Raw genomic sequence first — 19312 nt, 5'->3', positions numbered from 1 at the left:
CCCCGGGGCTCCTGCCCATCCCCGGGGCTCCTGCTCATCCCCGGGGCTCCTGCCCATCCCCGGGGCTCCTGCCCATCCCCGGGGCTCCTGCTCACCCCCAGGGCTCCTGCCCATCCCCGGGGCTCCTGCCCATCCCTGGGGCTCTGGGCTGCCCCCTGGCCCCCGGCAGGCCCAGGCACCCTTGCACCCCCCAGGGCTGCCTCGCTGTGCCATGCTGCTGCCCCTGAACACCCTGCCCAGCTGGCAGGGAGTGTACAGAGCTGGCTGAGGGCTTTCCAGTCAGACTGAGCCAAAGCAGGGGTGGAAAGAGCCCCAGCTCCCTCCCCTGCCAGGGGACTGCTGTGTGTGCAGGGGGGAGGGGTTGTGGTCTGTCCAGTGCCTGGGACGTGACCCTGTGGCTGCCTTGGGAGCAGCTCCAGCGGCCAAAGGGGAAGCAGCAGCACCCAGAGGGTGGCCTCTGAGTCTTGTGACCCTCAGGAGCCAAACTGCCTGGCAGGGGAGGGAGCCCTGCTGGCTGCTGGGGAGCACCACGGGAGGAGGGCTCCCAGCAAGGGGACACCAAACTCCCCTTCAGGGTCAAGCTGCTCACTGATTCTCCTCCTAGTGAGTGGTTTGGATGCTGCCAGCAGCTCAGGAGACCAAGGGCTGCAGAATGTCCTTGCTGCAAACCCCCTGAGAGCCTCTGCAGGAAGTCAGCAGCCCCAGGCAGAAAAGAGCACCAAGAAGTGGAAGTGCAGCACAAGGCAGGAAGGCTCTCCCCAAAGCTCCCATCTGCAAAACCAAGGAGGAGTCATTCACAGGATCCCAGAGGGCCAGCGGGGAAGGGACCCCAAGGCTCACCTCCTCCAACCTCTCTGGGTGACAGCAGAGCTGAACTGAGCTGCCCAGCACCCTGCCAGGCTGAGCCTTCCACCTGCCCAGTGCAGGGCACTGCACTGCTGCCCTTGGGAGAGGATTCCAGTGCCTGGCAGTGCTCAGGGGCAAACATTTCCCTCTGGAGTGCCCTGGGAATGACCCCAGCAGTACCTTGTTCCCATCACCCCTTGGCTTCTGCATGGCACTCCTTGTCAAGGGGGAATCTCCATCCTCCTGGGAGCCTCCCTGTACGGCCTGCTCCATGGTGCCAAGGTCTCCCCTGAGCCTTCTCTTCTCCAGGCTGAACAACCCCAGCTCTCAGCCTCTCCTCACAGGGCAGAGGGCTGCCAGAGCTCTGATCAGCCCTGTGGCCCTCATGGACACAGTGCTCCCACCACAGTGTTTGTGTGCCCAGGGAAAGGCAGGAGGGAGCACAGGGAGTGCTGGGGGCTGTCCCCCCCACAGCAGAGCAGGAGGCTTTGGGAGGCTTCAGGCTGGCCACTGAGACTGAGGCTTGCTGCCTGCCCTTAGCCCAGCTCCTTTTGTAGAGCCAGAGAACTCTTTGTGGTGGCAAAGGCCTCCAAGGTCACCCAGGCCAACATCAGCCCAGCCCCACCATGGCCACAGGGCTCTGGAACCCCTCCAGCCATGAGGACTCCACCACCTCCCTGGGCAGCCTCTGCCAGGCCCTCACCACTCTGCAGCAAAGGAATTCCTCCTCCTCTCCAACCTCAGCCTCCCCTGGCACAATCTCAGGCCAGTTCCTCTCCTTCTCTCACCTGAGAGCAGGGAGCAGAGCCCAGCCCCCAGCTCCCTGCAGCCTCCTCTCAGGGAGCTGCAGAGAGCAATGAGGTCTCCCTCAGCCTCCTCTGCTCCATACCAACCCCCCCAGCTCCCTCAGCTGCTGCTCCCCAGCCCTCTTCTCCAGACCCTGCCCCAGCTTGGTTGCCCTTCTCTGGCCCTGCCCCAGCCCTCAATGTCCTTCTGGGAGTGAGGAGCCCAGAACTGAGCCCAGGATTCAGGCTGTGGCCTCAGCAGTGCCCAGCCCAGGGGCACCATCCCTGCCCTGCCTCATTGCTCTCCCTGGGAGGAGGCTGCAGGGAGCTGGGGGCTGGGCTCTGCTCCCTGCTCTCAGGTGAGAGAAGGAGAGGAACTGGCCTGAGATTGTGCCAGGGGAGGCTGAGGCTGGAGAGGAGGCAAAATGTCTTTGCTGGAGGAGTGGTCAGGGCCTGGCAGAGGCTGCCCAGGGGGGTGGTGGAGTCCCCATGGCTGGAGGGGTTGCAGCAAGCTGTTGCCATGGCACTGGGGCCATGGGGGGGTTGGGTTGGGGTTGGCCTGGGTGAGCTCAGAGGGCTTCTCCCACCCCTCCAATGCTCCCCTCCAAGTGGCTGGGGAGGGGCTGAGAGAAGGGGCAGGGAGGGGCTCAGGGCCCAGCTGCAGGCAGGGGCAGGAGGCAAGAGGTGGCTTGAGGAAATGATTTAATTCCAACAACACTGCAGCAGAGAGGGAGAGCAGAAAACACAACCCAACAGAATCCCCCTCCCCCTCCCCTCTGCCCAGCCCAGCTCTGCTGCCCCCTCCCCACCAGCAGTGCAGAGGGGCAGGGCCTGGGGGCTGCAGCCAGGCCCTCTCCAGTCTCTGGTGTCCCTGCTGCTCCTTCCTCCTCCCCTGCTCCCCCAGTTCCTCCCCTGCTGCAGCCTGGCAGCCCTCCCATGGAAGAGCTCTCCCTGAAGGTCCTTCTGCAGGCTCTTGTGCCCCAGGGCCTGCCCTCAGTGTCCTGCCTGAGCTCCAGCAGCAGCCCTGCCCCAGCAGCAGCCCTGCTCCAGCAGCAGCCCTGCCCCAGCAGCAGCCCTGCCCCAGCAGCAGCCTTGCCCCAGCAGCAGCCCTGCCCCAGCAGCAGCCCTGCTCCAGCAGCAGCCCTGCCCCAACAGCAGCCCTGCCCCAACAGCAGCCCTGCTCCAGCAGCAGCCCTGCCCCAGCAGCAGCCTTGCTCCAGCAGCAGCCCTGCCCCAGCAGCAGCCTTGCTCCAGCAGCAGCCCTGCCCCAGCAGCAGCCCTGCCCCAACAGCAGCCCTGCCCCAGCAGCAGCCTTGCTCCAGCAGCAGCCCTGCTCCAGCAGCAGCCCTGCCCCAGCAGCAGCCCTGCCCCAGCAGCAGCCCTGCCCCAGCAGCAGCCTTGCTCCAGCAGCAGCCCTGCCCCAGCAGCAGCCCTGCCCCAACAGCAGCCCTGCCCCAACAGCAGCCCTGCTCCAGCAGCAGCCCTGCTCCAGCAGCAGCCCTGCTCCAGCAGCAGCCCTGCCCCAGCAGCAGCCCTGCCCCAGCAGCAGCCTTGCTCCAGCAGCAGCCTTGCCCCAGCAGCAGCCCTGCTCCAGCAGCAGCCTTGCTCCAGCAGCAGCCTTGCCCCAGCAGCAGCCTTGCTCCAGCAGCAGCCCTGCCCCAGCAGCAGCCCTGCCCCAGCAGCAGCCCTGCCCCAGCAGCAGCCCTGCCCCAGCAGCAGCCCTGCCCCAGCAGCAGCCTTGCTCCAGCAGCAGCCCTGCCCCAGCAGCAGCCCTGCCCCAGCAGCAGCCTTGCTCCAGCAGCAGCCCTGCCCCAGCAGCAGCCTTGCTCCAGCAGCAGCCCTGCCCCAGCAGCAGCCTTGCCCCAGCAGCAGCCCTGCTCCAACAGCAGCCCTGCCCCAGCAGCAGCCTTGCTCCAGCAGCAGCCCTGCTCCAACAGCAGCCCTGCCCCAGCAGCAGCCCTGCCCCAGCAGCAGCCTTGCTCCAGCAGCAGCCTTGCTCCAGCAGCAGCCTTGCTCCAGCAGCAGCCTTGCTCCAGCAGCAGCCCTGCCCCAGCAGCAGCCCTGCCCCAGCAGCAGCCCTGCCCCAACAGCAGCCTTGCTCCAGCAGCAGCCCTGCCCCAGCAGCAGCCCTGCTCCAGCAGCAGCCCTGCTCCAGCAGCAGCCCTGCCCCAGCAGCAGCCTTGCTCCAGCAGCAGCCTTGCTCCAGCAGCAGCCTTGCTCCAGCAGCAGCCCTGCCCCAACAGCAGCCTTGCTCCAGCAGCAGCCCTGCCCCAACAGCAGCCTTGCTCCAGCAGCAGCCTTGCTCCAGCAGCAGCCCTGCTCCAGCAGCAGCCCTGCCCCAACAGCAGCCTTGCTCCAGCAGCAGCCCTGCCCCAGCAGCAGCCTTGCTCCAGCAGCAGCCTTGCTCCAGCAGCAGCCCTGCTCCAGCAGCAGCCCTGCCCCAACAGCAGCCTTGCTCCAGCAGCAGCCCTGCCCCAACAGCAGCCTTGCTCCAGCAGCAGCCCTGCCCCAGCAGCAGCCTTGCTCCAGCAGCAGCCTTGCTCCAGCAGCAGCCTTGCTCCAGCAGCAGCCCTGCCCCAGCAGCAGCCCTGCCCCAGCAGCAGCCTTGCTCCAGCAGCAGCCTTGCTCCAGCAGCAGCCCTGCCCCAGCAGCAGCCCTGCCCCAGCAGCAGCCCTGCCCCAGCAGCAGCCCTGCTCCAGCAGCAGCCCTGCCCCAGCAGCAGCCCTGCCCCAGCAGCAGCCCTGCCCCAGCAGCAGCCTTGCTCCAGCAGCAGCCTTGCTCCAGCAGCAGCCTTGCTCCAGCAGCAGCCTTGCTCCAGCAGCAGCCCTGCCCCAGCAGCAGCCCTGCTCCAACAGCAGCCTTGCCCCAGCAGCAGCCCTGCCCCAGCAGCAGCCTTGCTCCAGCAGCAGCCTTGCTCCAGCAGCAGCCCTGCCCCAGCAGCAGCCCTGCCCCAGCAGCAGCCCTGCCCCAGCAGCAGCCTTGCTCCAGCAGCAGCCTTGCTCCAGCAGCAGCCCTGCCCCAGCAGCAGCCCTGCCCCAGCAGCAGCCCTGCTCCAGCAGCAGCCCTGCTCCAGCAGCAGCCCTGCCCCAGCAGCAGCCCTGCCCCAGCAGCAGCCCTGCCCCAGCAGCAGCCTTGCTCCAGCAGCAGCCTTGCTCCAGCAGCAGCCTTGCTCCAGCAGCAGCCCTGCCCCAGCAGCAGCCCTGCTCCAACAGCAGCCTTGCCCCAGCAGCAGCCCTGCCCCAGCAGCAGCCTTGCTCCAGCAGCAGCCCTGCCCCAGCAGCAGCCCTGCTCCAGCAGCAGCCCTGCCCCAGCAGCAGCCCTGCCCCAGCAGCAGCCTTGCTCCAGCAGCAGCCCTGCCCCAGCAGCAGCCCTGCTCCAACAGCAGCCTTGCCCCAGCAGCAGCCCTGCCCCAGCAGCAGCCTTGCTCCAGCAGCAGCCCTGCCCCAGCAGCAGCCCTGCTCCAGCAGCAGCCCTGCCCCAGCAGCAGCCCTGCCCCAGCAGCAGCCTTGCTCCAGCAGCAGCCCTGCTCCAGCAGCAGCCTTGCTCCAGCAGCAGCCCTGCCCCAGCAGCAGCCCTGCCCCAGCAGCAGCCTTGCTCCAGCAGCAGCCCTGCCCCAGCAGCAGCCCTGCCCCAGCAGCAGCCTTGCTCCAGCAGCAGCCTTGCTCCAGCAGCAGCCTTGCTCCAGCAGCAGCCCTGCCCCAGCAGCAGCCCTGCTCCAACAGCAGCCTTGCCCCAGCAGCAGCCCTGCCCCAGCAGCAGCCTTGCTCCAGCAGCAGCCTTGCTCCAGCAGCAGCCTTGCTCCAGCAGCAGCCCTGCCCCAGCAGCAGCCCTGCTCCAGCAGCAGCCTTGCTCCAGCAGCAGCCCTGCTCCAGCAGCAGCCCTGTCCCAGCACTGTGCTCCCCAGGGGCTGCAGGTAGGATCTTACCCCACAGCTGCCACCCAAGGGCTGGGAGGCCTCAGCCTGCCCCTCTCTCCCCAGCCCCATGGCTGGCACAGTGTCTCTCACCTCCTTCCTCCCCCAGCTGGGTGCTGACATCCTTGCCTGTGCCCTGCCCCACTCCTCTCCCTGGCTGCTGCCATCCCTGAGGGACAGAACCATTCCACCTCAGAGGTGCTGCCAGGCTCAGCCTTGGCCACAGCTGAGCCTGAGTTGGAGCCAGGGGAGATCTGCTCCTCACAGGAGCCCCAGCTCTAACTGCATTCCCCTGCCCCAGGACCTCACCAGACAGACCCAGCCCAAGAGGCACAAGGCCAGGAGAGGGCTGCTGTCTGCCTCTGAGCCAGGCTCTGCTGGAGGCCTTGGGGAGGGGGAGGGAATCCCACCTGCCCAGCAGGTTCACTTGGCATCTCCAGGCCTGTGCCTGACCCCAGCCACAAAGGCAGCAGTTGAGTGCCAGCAGCACTGAGTGCCAGCAGCACTGAGTGCCAGCAGCACTGAGTGCCAGCAGCAGCTGGGTGCCAGCACTGCCTCTCCTGAGCAGTCTGCAGAGGCTGCTGTGCTCTGAGCTTCCATCTCATGCCCTCAGCCCAGCCACAGCAGGGCCCAGATGTGGCTCCTCCTGATGCCCTGTGGTGTCCTGGTGCTGTCAGCTCAGTTCATCCCCTCTGCTGGCTCTGGGTGTGGAATGCAGAGGCTGCCTCTCAGGAGCCTGCTGGCCCAGGGCCATCAGGGACACAGTCAGGGTCAGAGACTGATCCAGCTTCCTGGCCTCTGCCTCCAGCACAGCAGCCTGGGGCTCCCTGACCACAGTTGCCAAGGAGTGAGAGAGCTCCTGGTGAAGGTCTGACAGCTGCTGGCTGGTCCTGGCACAGCTCCTGATGTAGTCCTGTTTGTGCTTCCTCTCCTGTGCCAGCTGGGCCCCCAGCAGGGACACCTGTGAGGACAAAGGCCAGGCTCAGGCACCCCCTCCCTGCCAGGGCCCTCTGCAGCTCCAGGGCTCCCACTGGCACAGGAGACAGAATCAGCCAGGCTGGAAAAGACCTCAGAGATCATCAAGTCCAAGCTGTGACCTAATCCCTAACCCCCCCTGACAACTCAACCATGGCTCCAAGTGCCACATCCAATCCCCTCTGGAACACCTCCAGGGGTGGGGACTCCACCACCTCCCTGGGCAGCACATCCCCAGGGCCAATCTCTCTGGCTGGGAAGAACTTCCTCCTCACCTCCAGCCTCAACCTCCCCTGGCACAGCTTGAGACTGTGTCCTCTTGTTCTGCTGCTGGCTGCCTGGGAGAAGAGACCAACCCCCACCTGGCTCCAACCTCCCTGCAGGGAGTTGCAGAGAGCAAGAAGGTCTCCCCTGAGCCTCCTCTTCTCCAGGCTAAGCAACCCCAGCTCCCTCAGCCTCTCCTCACAGGGCTGTGCCCCAGACCCCTCCCCAGCTTTGTTGCCCTTCTCTGGACACCTTCCAGCAGCTCAACCTCTTTCCTGACCTGAGGAGCCCAGAGCTGGACACAGGACTGCAGGTGTGGCCTGAGCAGTGCTGAGCACAGGGCAGGATGAGCTCCCTGCTCCTGCTGGCCACGCTGTTCCTGATGCAGGCCAGGATGCCCTTGGCCTTCTTGGCCCCCTGGGCACACTGCTGGCTCCTGTTCAGGCAGCTGTCAATCAGCACCCCCAGGTCCCTCTCTGCCTGGCTGCTCTCAGCCACTCTGCCCCCAGCCTGTAGCTCTGCCTGGGGTTGCTGTGGCCAATGTGCAGCACCTGGCACTTGGACTTGTTGAATGCCATCCTGTTGGGCTCTGCCCATCTGCCCAGCCTGGCCAGGTCCCTCTGCAGAGCCCTTCTACCCTCTGACTGACCAACATCTGCTCCCAGCTTGCTGTCAGCTGGGGTTGCTTAGCCTGGAGAAGAGGAGGCTCAGGGGAGACCTTCTTGCTCTCTGCAACTCCCTGCAGGGAGGTTGGAGCCAGGTGGGGGTTGGGCTCTTCTCCCAGGCAGCCAGCACCAGAACAAGAGGACACAGTCTCAAGGTGTGCCAGGGGAGGTTGAGGCTGGAGGGGAGGAGAAAGTTGTTCCCAGAGAGAGTTGTTAGCCCTTGGGATGTGCTGCCCAAGGAGGTGGTGGAGTCCCCACCCCTGGAGGTGTTCAGGAGGGGATTGGATGTGGCACTTGGTGCCATGGGTTAGCCATGAGGTCTGTGGTGCCAGCTTGGACTTGATGATCCTTGAGGTCTCTTCCAACCTGGGTGATTCTGTGAGACTGTAACTTCCTCCCCTCCCTCTTCCACCCAGCCTGACCCTGAGGCAAGGCAGGGACTGGGTGTGGGTGAAGGATGTTGGCTGCCAGGTCCCAGAGCAGCAGCAGACACTGCCTGGGGCCCCCAGGTGCTGGCAGCCCGAGGCAAGGCAAGGCTGGGCTGCAGCAGCTGAGGCTGTGCCCTGCAGCACAGTGCCTGCAGCTCTGGGGGCAGCCTGCCTGCTCCTCACCTGGTCCTGCAGCTCAGCCAGCTGATGGCAGCAGCCTGTGGGACACTTCTCCTGTCAGGAAAGACAAGGATTGCCCTTGAGTCCCCAGCCTGAGCAGGCCAGGAGCTGTGCTCAGCTTCTCTCAGGCCTACACTGAGGAGCTGCAGCCCCTGGCATCTGCCCATGGCCAGGCCCTCTGCCCACCCAGGAAGATTCTCTCCTCACCTGTCCAGAAGCAGGCAGCTGGTGCTGGGCAGCCTGGGAGAGGGAAAATCCTCCTGCCCCAGGCAGGGACTGAGCACTGCAGCATCTCCTCAGCCTCCTCCTCTCACACTCCACCTGCACAGGGGGCAGAGAAAGGTTCACAGAGAGCTGCCAAAAGCTCCCAGAGATCTGCCAAAGGCTCAGAGAGAGCTGCCAGAGGCTCCCAGAGAGCTGCCAAAGGCTCCCAGAGAGCTGCCAGAGCCTCCCAGAGAGCTGCCAGAGCGATCCCTCCATGGATGGGGACTCCACCACCTCCCTGGGCAGCACATCCCCAGGGCCAATCTCTCTTGCTGGGAAGAATTTCTTCCTCACCTCCAGCCTGAACCTCCCCTGGCACAGCTTGAGACTGTGTCCTCTTGTTCTGGTGCTGGCTGCCTGGGAGCAGAGCCTAACCCCCACCTGGCTCCAGCCTCCCTTTTGGGAGCTGTGGATGGCAGTAAGGTCTCCCCTGAGCAAGGCAGATGCAATTTAACTGCACCAGAGACTGCTGGGGGCTAACTCCAACCACTGCAGGCCAGGGAAGAGCAAAAGGAAGAGCTCCTGAGATGGGAAAGACAAATGTGTGCCTGGGGATGCTGAGACAAGCCCCAGAGTGGCTGTGCATCTGGGAAGGCAGTGGGGTGCCAGTGAGGGGCAGGGATGGTGCCCCTGGGCTGGGCACTGCTGAGGCCACAGCCTGAATCCTGGGTTCAGTTCTGGGCTCCTCACTCCCAGAAGGACATTGAGGGCTGGGGCAGGGCCAGAGAAGGGCAACCAAGCTGGGGCAGGGTCTGGAGAAGAGGGCTGGGGAGCAGCAGCTGAGGGAGCTGGGGGGGTTGGGTGTGGAGCAGAGGAGGCTGAGGGAGACCTCATTGCTCTCTGCAGCTCCCTGAGAGGAGGCTGCAGGCAGCTGGGGGCTGGGCTCTGCTCCCTGCTCTCAGGTGAGAGAAGGAGAGGAACTGGCCTGAGATTGTGCCAGGGGAGGCTGAGGTTGGAGAGGAGGACAAATTCCTTTGCTGCAGAGTGGTGAGGGCCTGGCAGAGGCTGCCCAGGGGGGTGGTGGAGTCCCCATGGCTGGAGGGGCTCCAGAGCCCTGTGGCCATGGTGGGGCTGGGCTGATGTTGGCCTGGGTGACCTTGGAGGCCTTTGCCACCACAAAGAGTTCTCTGGCTCTACAAAAGGAGCTGGGCTAAGGGCAGGCAGCAAGCCTCAGTCTCAGTGGCCAGCCTGAAGCCTCCCTAAGCCTCCTGCTCTGCTGTGGGGGGGACAGCCCCCAGCACTCCCTGTGCTCCTTCCTGCCTTTTCCCTGGAGGGGCTCCAGGAATGTGAGGCCATGGCACTTGGGGCCAGGGTTTAGGGGGCATGGCAGAGCTGGGGTGATGCTGGCCTGGGGGATCTGAGAGGGCTTTGCCAAGCCAACCAATTCTGTGGCTCCTGGGGGAGAGGCAAACACGGAGCTGTGCCCAGCGAGGGCGCGAGCGGGACGGGAACACAGCAGAGAGCCTCCACAGCCCTCCCTGTGGAAAGATGCCATGTGCCAAGGGGACCAGGAGGCTTTGCAGAGGGGCTGGAAGCTTCTTTCTCACCTGCTCCAGAGTCCTCTTGAGCTCAGCATTGAGCTGCTTCAGCTCCATCTTCTCCAGCTCCAGCTTTGCAACCGCTCGCTGCAGGCGCTGCAGCCTCCGCCCCAGCCGCAGCTGCTCCGGCAGCCAGCCCTCAGCCTGCCCTGCAGCAGCCTGCTGGGGACAGGCAGGAGAGGCTCTCAGCTGCTGCACAGCAAGGTGAGGAAAGCCTCAAGCAACCCCCTGACTTGGGCAGAGGAACCACACAGCTGGCAGGGCTGGAAGGGAGCTCAAGGCTCAGCCAGCTCCAACCCCCTGCCATGGGGCAGGGACACCTCACACCACAGCAGGTTGCTCACAGCCACCTCCAGCCTGGCTGCAAACACCTCCAGGCAGGAGGCTGCCACCTCTGGATCCTCTCCCTCCACCTCTGGCAATGGGCACTGGCAGCCCAGAAGGCCAAGGGCAGCTCGAGCTGCCCTTGGCCTTCTGGGCTGCCAGTGCCCATTGCTGACTCCCTGTCCCAGGCCTGATTCCTGCCCCCCTCAGAGCTCTCCCAGACCCCTATCCCTCCCTGACCCCCTCCAAAGTCCCTCCCCAGCTTGCTTGCAGCCCCCTGCAGATCCTGGAAGGCCACCAGAAGGTCTCCTGGGAGCCTTCTCCTCTCCAGCCTGCACAACCCCAACTCTCTCAGGCTGTCTCCAGGGCAGAGCAGCTCCAGCCCTCTGCTCCTCCTCCTGGCCCTGCTGGGCCTGGGCAGTGCCAAGTCTCTTCCCCTCTGGGGTCACAACTGACTCTGTCCTAGAGGCCACCCTGGGGAATGCAGTTGGCTTTTCCTGGCTGTGCCTCCTGCTTCTTTTGGTTCAGTGTCCCCCCACTCTGGTTTGCAGGGGGACTGCAAACAATCCTTTCCTGTTCAGTCTCCTGAGGGATTGACAAAGGTCTGCAGTGCCCCCAGCAACCTTTCCTGAAGCCATTGCTTGCCACAGGAGGCCAAGGGCAGCCTGGGCTGCAGCCAGAGCAGTGTGGCCAGAGCTGGGGAGAGAGGATCCTGCCCCTCTGCTCTGCTCTGGGGAGACCTCACCTGCAGGGCTGTGTGCAGGGCTGGAGCCCTCAGCACAGGAAGGACCTGGAGCTGATGGAGAAGCTCCAGAGGAGGCCATGAGAATGGTCAGAGGGCTGGAGAACCTCTGCTACAAGGACAGGCTGAGGGAGCTGGGGGTGTTCAGCCTGGAGAGGAGAAGGCTCCAGGAAGAACTTAGGGCAACCTTCCAGTACCTGAAGGGGCTACAGGAAGGCTGCAGAGGGACTGCTCCCAAAGGCCTGCAGGGACAGGCCCAGGGGCAATGGCTTCAGAGCAGAGCAGAGCAGATTGAGCTTGGATGTGAGGAACAAGTTCTGCCCCAGGAGGCTGCTGGAACACTGCAGCAGGCTGCCCAGGGAGGTGGTTGAGGCTCCATGCCTGGAGCTATTCCAGGTGAGGCTGGAGAGGGCTCTGGGCAGCCTGCTCCAGGGGAGGATGTCCCTGCTGGGGGCAGGGCTGGGACTGGATGAGCTGTGGAGCTCCCTTCCAGCCCAGCCCATGCTGTGATTCTAAGGTATAGTAGGAACATTGAAGAAGGGTAATTAGAGGCCCTTGGAGCCTCCTGGCTGTGCCACACAGCTTCCTCCTTGTCTCTGGGCAGAGAACAGACTCACTCCTCAGTGGACTCACTGCTGAGCTGTGCCTTGATGAGCTCAGGTGTATCCTGGTCCCAAGGTGTCAGCTGAATCCTTTGTCCCCAGCAAAGGGCTCACAGAGTCACCATGGCTGGGAAAGGCCTCTAAGAGCATCAGGTCCAGCCATGGTCTGACCCCCCCAGGGCCACTGCTGCACCACATCCCTGAGCACCATATCAGGAAGGCTTTTAAACCCCTCCAGAGGTGGGGATGCAACCACTGCCCTGCCCCAGCCTTTGAGAACCCTTTTGGTAGAGAAGTTTCTCCTCCTCTCCAACCTGACCCTCCCCTGGCACCATTCCAGGCCAGCTCTGACTTTTGAGCAGAGCCTCAGCCCCAGCTCCCTGCAGCCTCCTCTCAGGGAGCTGGAGAGAGCAAGGAGGTCTCCCTCAGCCTCCTCCAGGCTCAACCCCCCCAGCTCCCTCAGCTGCTGCTCCCCAGCCCTGCTCTCCAGACCCTTCCCCAGCTTGGTTGCCCTTCTCTGGTCACAGTCTCCAGACAGCTGCTGTGGTTTTTGAGGCATGAGGAAGCAGCTGGCAGCCAGGAGGATTCCTGTTTCTGGGGTTGCTCAGAGGGGAAGCTGCCTTAGCTCAGAGGCATGGGATGCCTCCTGCATTCTGCAGCCAAGCCTGCTGGCTGCCAGCACAGCTCCTCTGGCCAGGCTGCCACCACTGGGGGGAACTGCTACTCCCCTGTCTGGATGGGAAACACCTCCAGAGTTCTTTCTGGCCATTCTAAAGGGCTGAGGAGCACCCCCAGGGGCTGAGGAGCACTCCCAGGGGCTGAGGAGCATCCCCAGGGGCTGAGGAGCACCCCCAGGGGCTGAGGAGCAACCCCCAAGGGCTGAGGAGCAACCCCCAAGGGCTGAGGAGCATCGACAGGGGCTGAGGAGCACCCACAGGGGCTGAGGAGCATTGACAGGGGCTGAGGAGCACCCCCAAGGGCTGAGGAGCATCCCCAGGGACTGAGGAGCATCCCCAAGGGCTGAGGAGCATCCCCCAGGGGCTGAGGAGCAACCCCAAGGGCTGAGGAGCATCCCCCAGGGGCTGAGGAGCAACCCCCCAGGGGCTGAGGAGCACCCCCAGGGACTGAGGAGAAACCCCAGGGGCTGAGGAGCAACCCCCAAGGGCTGAGGAGCATCCTCCAGGGGCTGAGGAGCAACCCCCCAGGGACTGAGGAGCACCCCCAAGGGCTGAGGAGCACCCCCAGGGACTGAGGAGCACCCCCAGGGACTGAGGAGCATCCCCAAGGGCTGAGGAGCATCCCCAGAGACTGAGGAGAAACCCCAGGGGCTGAGGAGCATCCCCAGGGGCTGAGGAGCAACCCCAGGGGCTGAGGAGCAACCCCAGGGGCTGAGGAGCATCCCCCAGGGACTGAGGAGCATCCCCAGGGGCTGAGGAGCATCCCCCAGGGACTGAGGAGCATCCCCCAGGGACTGAGGAGCATCCCCCAGGGACTGAGGAGCATCCCCCAGGGACTGAGGAGCATCCCCCAGGGACTGAGGAGCATCCCCCAGGGACTGAGGAGCATCCCCCAGGGACTGAGGAGCATCCCCCAGGGACTGAGGAGCATCCCCCAGGGACTGAGGAGCATCCCCCAGGGACTGAGGAGCATCCCCAGGGGCTGAGGAGCATCCCCAGGGGCTGAGGAGCACTCCCAGGGACTAAGGAACACCCTCAGGAACTGAGGAGCATCCCCAAGGGCTGAGGAGCACCCTCAGGGGCTGAGGAGCATCCCCAAGGGCTGAGAAGCAACCCCCCAAGGGCTGAGAAGCACCCCAGGGACTGAGGAGCACCCCAGGGACTGAGGAGCACCCCCAGGAACTGAGGAGCACCCCCCAGGGGCTGAGGAGCATCCCCAAGGGCTGAGGAGCACCCCCAGTGCTTACCTGAAGGTGGAAGCGGTCCTTGTCCCTGTCTGACACCATGCTCTGCAGGATGGCTATCTCCTCCCTCAGAGTGCTATTGGTCAGCTCACTCTTGGCCAGGGCCTGGCCCAGCCCCTGGGCCTTCTGCTTCCACTCAATTTCTCCACTCTCAGTCTGCCTCAGAGCAGCCAGCACACGCTGCAGCTCCTCCTCCCTCGCCTTGCGCTCCTCCGCCAGCTGCCGGCTCAGCTCCCTCTGCCTTGCCAGGAGCGTCTCCCTCTCCTGCAGCGCTCTGCTCCTCTCTGCTTCCTCCTCCTCCCACTGCTGGAGCTTCTGGATGTGCTTCTGCAGGCTCTCCCCTCCCTTCTTCCACTGCCAAGCTGATGTGAGCTGCCTCAGGAGCTCAGTCTGCCTCCTCAGCTCTTCTTCTCTCCCTGCCAGAGTCTCCTCTGAAGACCTCGCTCTGCCTCTCTGCCCTCTCAGAGTCTGCTGAGCACGGTGCAGATCTTCCCCAGGAGCTCTCACTTCCATCTCTCCTTGCTCACCTTGAGCCTTGCTCACTTCTTCCCTCTGAGGCAAGGCCTCTTCCAGGAGCTGCTCTTGCTCTCTGTGGTCCCTGAGCTCTTCCTCCTTCCTGGCCAGCCCAAGCTGGGGCTGCCAGCTCCTCAGCCCCTCCTGGCACCGTGCCTTTTGCGCAGGAGCTTCGTTGTCTTCCTCTCTCCTGCTCACTGCTTCCTGAAGCACTCCCACCTGCTTCTGCCCTGATGTCAGTGCTCCTTTCATGCCTCCTTCACCAAGCTGGAACCTGTCCATTTGCTTTGCCTGCCTGAGGAACTCCAAAGCACTCTGCTGCTCCATTTGGCTCCTCCTGTCCAGCTCCTGCTGCAGCCTCTCGGCCTTGCTGCTTTCTAACTCCTTCAGCCCTCGAAGCTCCTGGACAACCTCCTGCAGAGATCCTATCTCCTGGTCTCTAGCTCCTAGGGAAGATTCTAGTGCTTGTAGTTTGGCTTTAATCTGCACCTCTGCCTCCTCCTTTTGCTGCTGAAGTTGGGCCACAGCCTCCTCCAGGACGCTGATCCTCCTTTCTCTGTCCTTCAGGGTCTCTCTGGCTGCTTGAAGCTTTGCTTGCTCAGCTTCCTGCTTCCCCTCCCTTTCCTGGCATGCCTCACATTGCTTTCTAAGACTGAAGAGTCCTTGCCCTTGTTCCTTCAGGGCCACTTGAAGAGGCTGCAGAACTTCCTTCTGCTGGTCAGCATCTTGTTCTTGGAAGGTCTCCATCACTTCCTCCTGAGAGTCAACCATGCAAGCCTCTTCCTTCAGGCCTGGCTTGGTGTGCCCAGAGCCTCTCTGCAAGACACTGCCCTGCTCTTCTGGCTGCCCCTCAGAGCTCCCTCTCTGCTCCTTTTGGATTTCCAGGAGCCTGTCCTTTTCTTTCAAGGTTTCCAAGGCCTGCTCCAGCTGGTCCTGGACAGTCTTTAACCGCATTCCCATCACCACTTCAGCTTCCTGGATTTGCCTTTGCTGCAGTTCCAGCTCTTGATCTTTTTCAGCTAAGGAGAGAGTCATCTTCTCCACCTTGCTGTGAAGCTCTTGCAGGTGCCCCTCTTGCTGGTCCTTGTACTGCTGGAAGAGTCTTAACTGATCCCTTTGAGACTCACATTGGCTCTCTCTGTCCTTCAGAACTGCCCTCAGGTGCTCAAGGCTTGCATGCAGAGCTTGCACTTGCTCCCTCTCCTGTTGCAGCTCCTGGATCTGCTGGGTCAGAGACAGCAGCTCTGTGTTTTTCTCCTCCAAGTGTCCTTTCATGTGATCGAGCTCCAGGAGCAGATTTCTCACTGGTGATGTACACTCTGGTTCCAGAGTCATTCTTTTCCCCTCCTGGAATTTGATCTGCTGCTCCCTCTCCTCCATCTCTCTGCTCACAGCAGCCTCCTGCAGCCCTTGCTGCTTCTCCAGCTCTGCTATCAGCTCTTGCTGGGACCTGATCTGCTGCTCCCTCTCCTCCATCTCTCTGCTCACAGCAGTCTCCTGCAGCTCTTGCTGCTTCTCCAGCTCTGCTATCAGCTCTTGCTGGGACCTGATCTGCTGGTCTCTCTCCTCCAGCTCTCTGCTCACAGCAGTCTTCTGCAGCTCTTGCTGCTTCTCCAGCTCTGCTATCAGTTCTTGCTGGGACCTGATCTGCTGGTATCTCTCCTCCAGCTCTCTGCTCACTTTGATGGCAACAGTCCTTTGTGTTTCATGCTGTTTTTCCAGGTCCTGTATCTGTTCTTGCTGGGATTTGAGCTCCTTGTGTCTCTCCTCCAGCTCTCTGCTCATGTTCTTGGCATCAGTCCTCTGTGTTTCTTGCTGCTTCTCCAGGTCCTGTATCTGTTCTTGCTGGGACCTGATCTGCTGCTCCCACTCCTCCATCTCTCTGCTCACAGCAGCCTTCTGGAGCTCTCTTTGCTTCTCCAGGTCTGCTATCAGCTCTTGCTGGGATCTGATCTGCTGCTTCTTCTCCTCCAGCTCTCTGCTCACTTTGCTGGCAGCAGCCTTCTGTGTTTCTTGCTGCTTCTCCAGGTCCTGAATCAGCTCTTGCTGGGACTTGATCTGCTGCTCCTTCTCCTCCAGCTCTCTGCTCATGTTCCTGGCAGCAGCCTTCTGTGTTTCTTGCTGCTTCTCCAGGTCTGCTATCAGCTCTTGCTGGGACCTGATCTGCTGGTCTCTCTCCTCCAGCTCTCTGCTCACCTTGCTGGCAGCAGCCTTCTGTGTTTCATGCTGTTTTTCCAGGTCCTGTATCTGTTCTTGCTGGGATCTGAGCTCCTTGTGTCTCTCCTCCAGCTCTCTGCTCATGTTCTTGGCAGCAGTCCTCTGTGTTTCTTGCTGCTTCTCCAGGTCCTGTATCTGTTCTTGCTGGGACCTGATCTGCTGCTCCCACTCCTCCATCTCTCTGCTCACAGCAGCCTTCTGGAGCTCTCTTTGCTTCTCCAGCTCTGCTATCAGCTCTTGCTGGGACCTGATCTGCTGCTTCTTCTCCTCCAGCTCTCTGCTCACTTTGCTGGCAGCAGCCTTCTGTGTTTCTTGCTGCTTCTCCAGGTCCTGAATCAGCTCTTGCTGGGACTTGATCTGCTGCTCCTTCTCCTCCAGCTCTCTGCTCATGTTCCTGGCAGCAGCCTTCTGTGTTTCTTGCTGCTTCTCCAGGTCTGCTATCAGCTCTTGATGGGACCTGATCTGCTGGTCTCTCTCCTCCAGCTCTCTGCTCACCTTGCTGGCAGCAGCCTTCTGTGTTTCATGCTGTTTTTCCAGGTCCTGTATCTGTTCTTGCTGGGATCTGAGCTCCTTGTGTCTCTCCTCCAGCTCTCTGCTCATGTTCTTGGCAGCAGTCCTCTGTGTTTCTTGCTGCTTCTCCAGGTCCTGTATCAGTTCTTGCTGGGATCTGATCTTTTTGTGTCTCTCCTCCAGCTCTCTGCTCACAGCAGTCTTCTGCAGCTCTCTTTGCTTCTCCAGGTCCTGTATCAGTGCTTGCTGGGATCTGATCTGCTGCTCCTTCTCCTCCAGCTCTCTGCTCACGTTCTTGGCAGCAGCCTTCTGTGTTTCTTGCTGCTTCTCCAGGTCCTGAATCAGCTCTTGCTGGGACCTGATCTTCTTGTGTCTCTCCTCCATCTCTCTGCTCACAGCAGCCTTCTGCAGCTCTCTTTGCTTCTCCAGCTCTGCTATCAGTGCTTGCTGGGACCTGATCTGCTGCTCCTTCTCCTCCAGCTCTCTGCTCGCAGCAGCCTTCTGCAGCTCTTGCTGCTTCTCCAGGTCCTGTATCAGTGCTTGCTGGGACCTGAGCTCCTTGTGTCTCTCCTCCAGCTCTCTGCTGAAGATGCTGGCAGCAGCCTTCTGCAATTCTTGCTGCTTCTCCAGCTCTGCTATCAGCTCTTGCTGGGATCTGATCTGCTGCTCCTTCTCCTCCAGCTCTCTGCTCATGTTCCTGGCAGCAGCCTTCTGTGTTTCTTGCTGCTTCTCCAGGTCCTGTATCAGCTCTTGCTGGGATCTGATCTCTCTGTCTCTCTCTTCCAGGTCTTTGCTCATTTTGCCTACAGCAGCCCTTTGTTCCTCTTGCTGCTTCTCCAGCTCCTCTATGTGCTTCTGCTGGGATTCTGCCTTCTGTTTTCCCTCTGTTATGTCCTCTATAACCTGATCAAGAGCATTTTGGTGCATTTCTTTCTGCTTTTCCAGCACTCTCACCTGTTCCTGGTACAACCTCACTTCTCCCTCCCTCTCTGACAGGATGGCAGTGAGCTTCTCCTGCAGAGCTTTGCCCTCTGCTGCTTCCCTGTGGAGCAGCTGGGTTTTCTCCCACAGGGTCTCCATCTCCTCGTTTTTCATGTTTAAGACAGAGAGTGTAGTCTGGAGCTGGTGCTCCAGGCAGTGGTTCATATCTGTGGCTGTGTTTGCTCTGCTTTCAGAGGCTGTGACTGACTCCTGCAGCAGTTTTATGTCCCAGGCCAGTTTTTCTCTCAGGGCTTGCAGGCTGTCTCGTTCCTGCTGTAAAAAGAGGGAGGAAAAGAGTCAAGGACTCCATCTCTCAGAGCTGGCTTTCAACCTACAGCTCAGCTCCTGCTCCAGGGCCAGGCAAGGGCTGGAGCTTGGGTTTGTAGAAGATTTGAGCCATTCCATTGGTTTCCCTTTGGATGAAAATTGTTTGCTTTCACTTCCCAGATCTGGAAACTGAGCTGCATGCATCAGACCCAGAATCACAGAATTAGCCAGGGTGGAAAAGACCTCAGCTGCCAAGGAGTGAGAGAGCTCCTGGTGAAGGTCTGACAGCTGCTGGCTGGTCCTGGCACAGCTCCTGATGTAGTCCTGTTTGTGCTTCCTCTCCTGTGCCAGCTGGGCCCCCAGCAGGGACACCTGTGAGGACAAAGGCCAGGCTCAGGCACCCCCTCCCTGCCAGGGCCCTCTGCAGCTCCAGGGCTCCCACTGGCACAGGAGACAGAATCAGCCAGGCTGGAAAAGACCTCAGAGATCATCAAGTCCAACCTATGACCTAATCCCTAACCCCCCCTGACAACTCAACCATGGCTCCAAGTGCCACATCCAAGCCTTTTTAGGACACCTCCAGGGATGGGGACTCCACCACCTCCCTGGGCAGCACATTCCAGTGGCCAATTACTCTCTCAGGGAAGAACTTTCTCCTCACCTCCAGCCTGAACCTCCCCTGGCACAGCTTGAGACTGTGTCCTCTTGTTCTGCTGCTGGCTGCCTGGCAGAAGAGCCCAACCCCCACCTGGCTCCAACCTCCCTGCAGGGAGTTGCAGAGAGCAAGAAGGTTTCCCCTGAGCCTCCTCTTCTCCAGGCTAAGCAACCCCAGCTCCCTCAGCCTCTCCTCACAGGGCTGTGCCCCAGACCCCTCCCCAGCTTTGTTGCCCTTCTCTGGACATGTTCTGGCCTCTGTCCAGAACTCATTTGTGGAGTCATTGGCATTGGGGAAGTGGGGAAACACTGCACTGGCTCCAGTGTCCAGGCTGCTGTCCTGAGGCCTACAAGGTGATGACCCTGCTGGCTCAGCCACACAGCCCAGCAGGGAAGCAAAAGGCTGGGGGATGAGGAGTGAGTGGAAAATGAGCAGGGGACCTGGGTCAGGACTTGCACACTCTGGGGCTTCTCAGCTTTGGGCTGAACCTGCACACCAAGACTCACAAGCAGCTCCCCACTGGAAAAAGTCTTAGCCTAGGCTGCAGCCAGAGCAGGGTGGGCAGCAGGGCAGCAGAGGGGATTCTGCCCCTGGGCTCTGCTCTGCTCAGACCTCACCTCCAATCCTGCCTCTAGCTCTGCTGTCCCCAGCAGAAGGACACAGAGCTGCTGGAATGAGGCCAGAGGAGGCTACAAAGATGCTCCAAGGGCTGGAGCAGCTCT

General features: G+C 61.9%; 1 protein-coding gene across 6 annotated transcripts in view; it reads right to left on the bottom strand.

Annotated features, from left to right (window-relative positions):
• Positions 1-5436: 5436 nt before the first annotated feature.
• Positions 5437-19312, bottom strand: part of CEP250 (centrosomal protein 250) — a 55265-nt gene continuing 41389 nt past the window's right edge. For 3 of the 6 annotated variants that reach the window (XM_068167366.1, XM_068167369.1, XM_068167370.1), the window contains 5 exons: positions 13451-17941; positions 9868-10020; positions 8264-8377; positions 8060-8110; positions 5437-6505 (listed from right to left, as the gene is read on the bottom strand). In XM_068167366.1, the coding sequence (XP_068023467.1) occupies positions 6218-6505; positions 8060-8110; positions 8264-8377; positions 9868-10020; positions 13451-17941 (5097 nt within the window). In that variant the 3' untranslated portion in view covers positions 5437-6217. The remainder of the gene's footprint in view (positions 6506-8059; positions 8111-8263; positions 8378-9867; positions 10021-13450; positions 17942-19312) is intronic. The other 3 variants (XM_068167371.1, XM_068167367.1, XM_068167368.1) reach the window with 3 other exon arrangements.

The sequence above is a fragment of the Melanerpes formicivorus genome, unplaced genomic scaffold, assembly GCF_026170545.1.
Source record: "Melanerpes formicivorus ecotype bairdi unplaced genomic scaffold, bMelFor1.0.p_v2 SCAF_116, whole genome shotgun sequence".
Classification (NCBI taxonomy): Eukaryota; Metazoa; Chordata; class Aves; order Piciformes; family Picidae; genus Melanerpes; species Melanerpes formicivorus.
The sequence above is the reverse complement of the archived record's forward strand: the minus strand, read 5'-3'. Positions and strand labels throughout refer to the sequence as shown.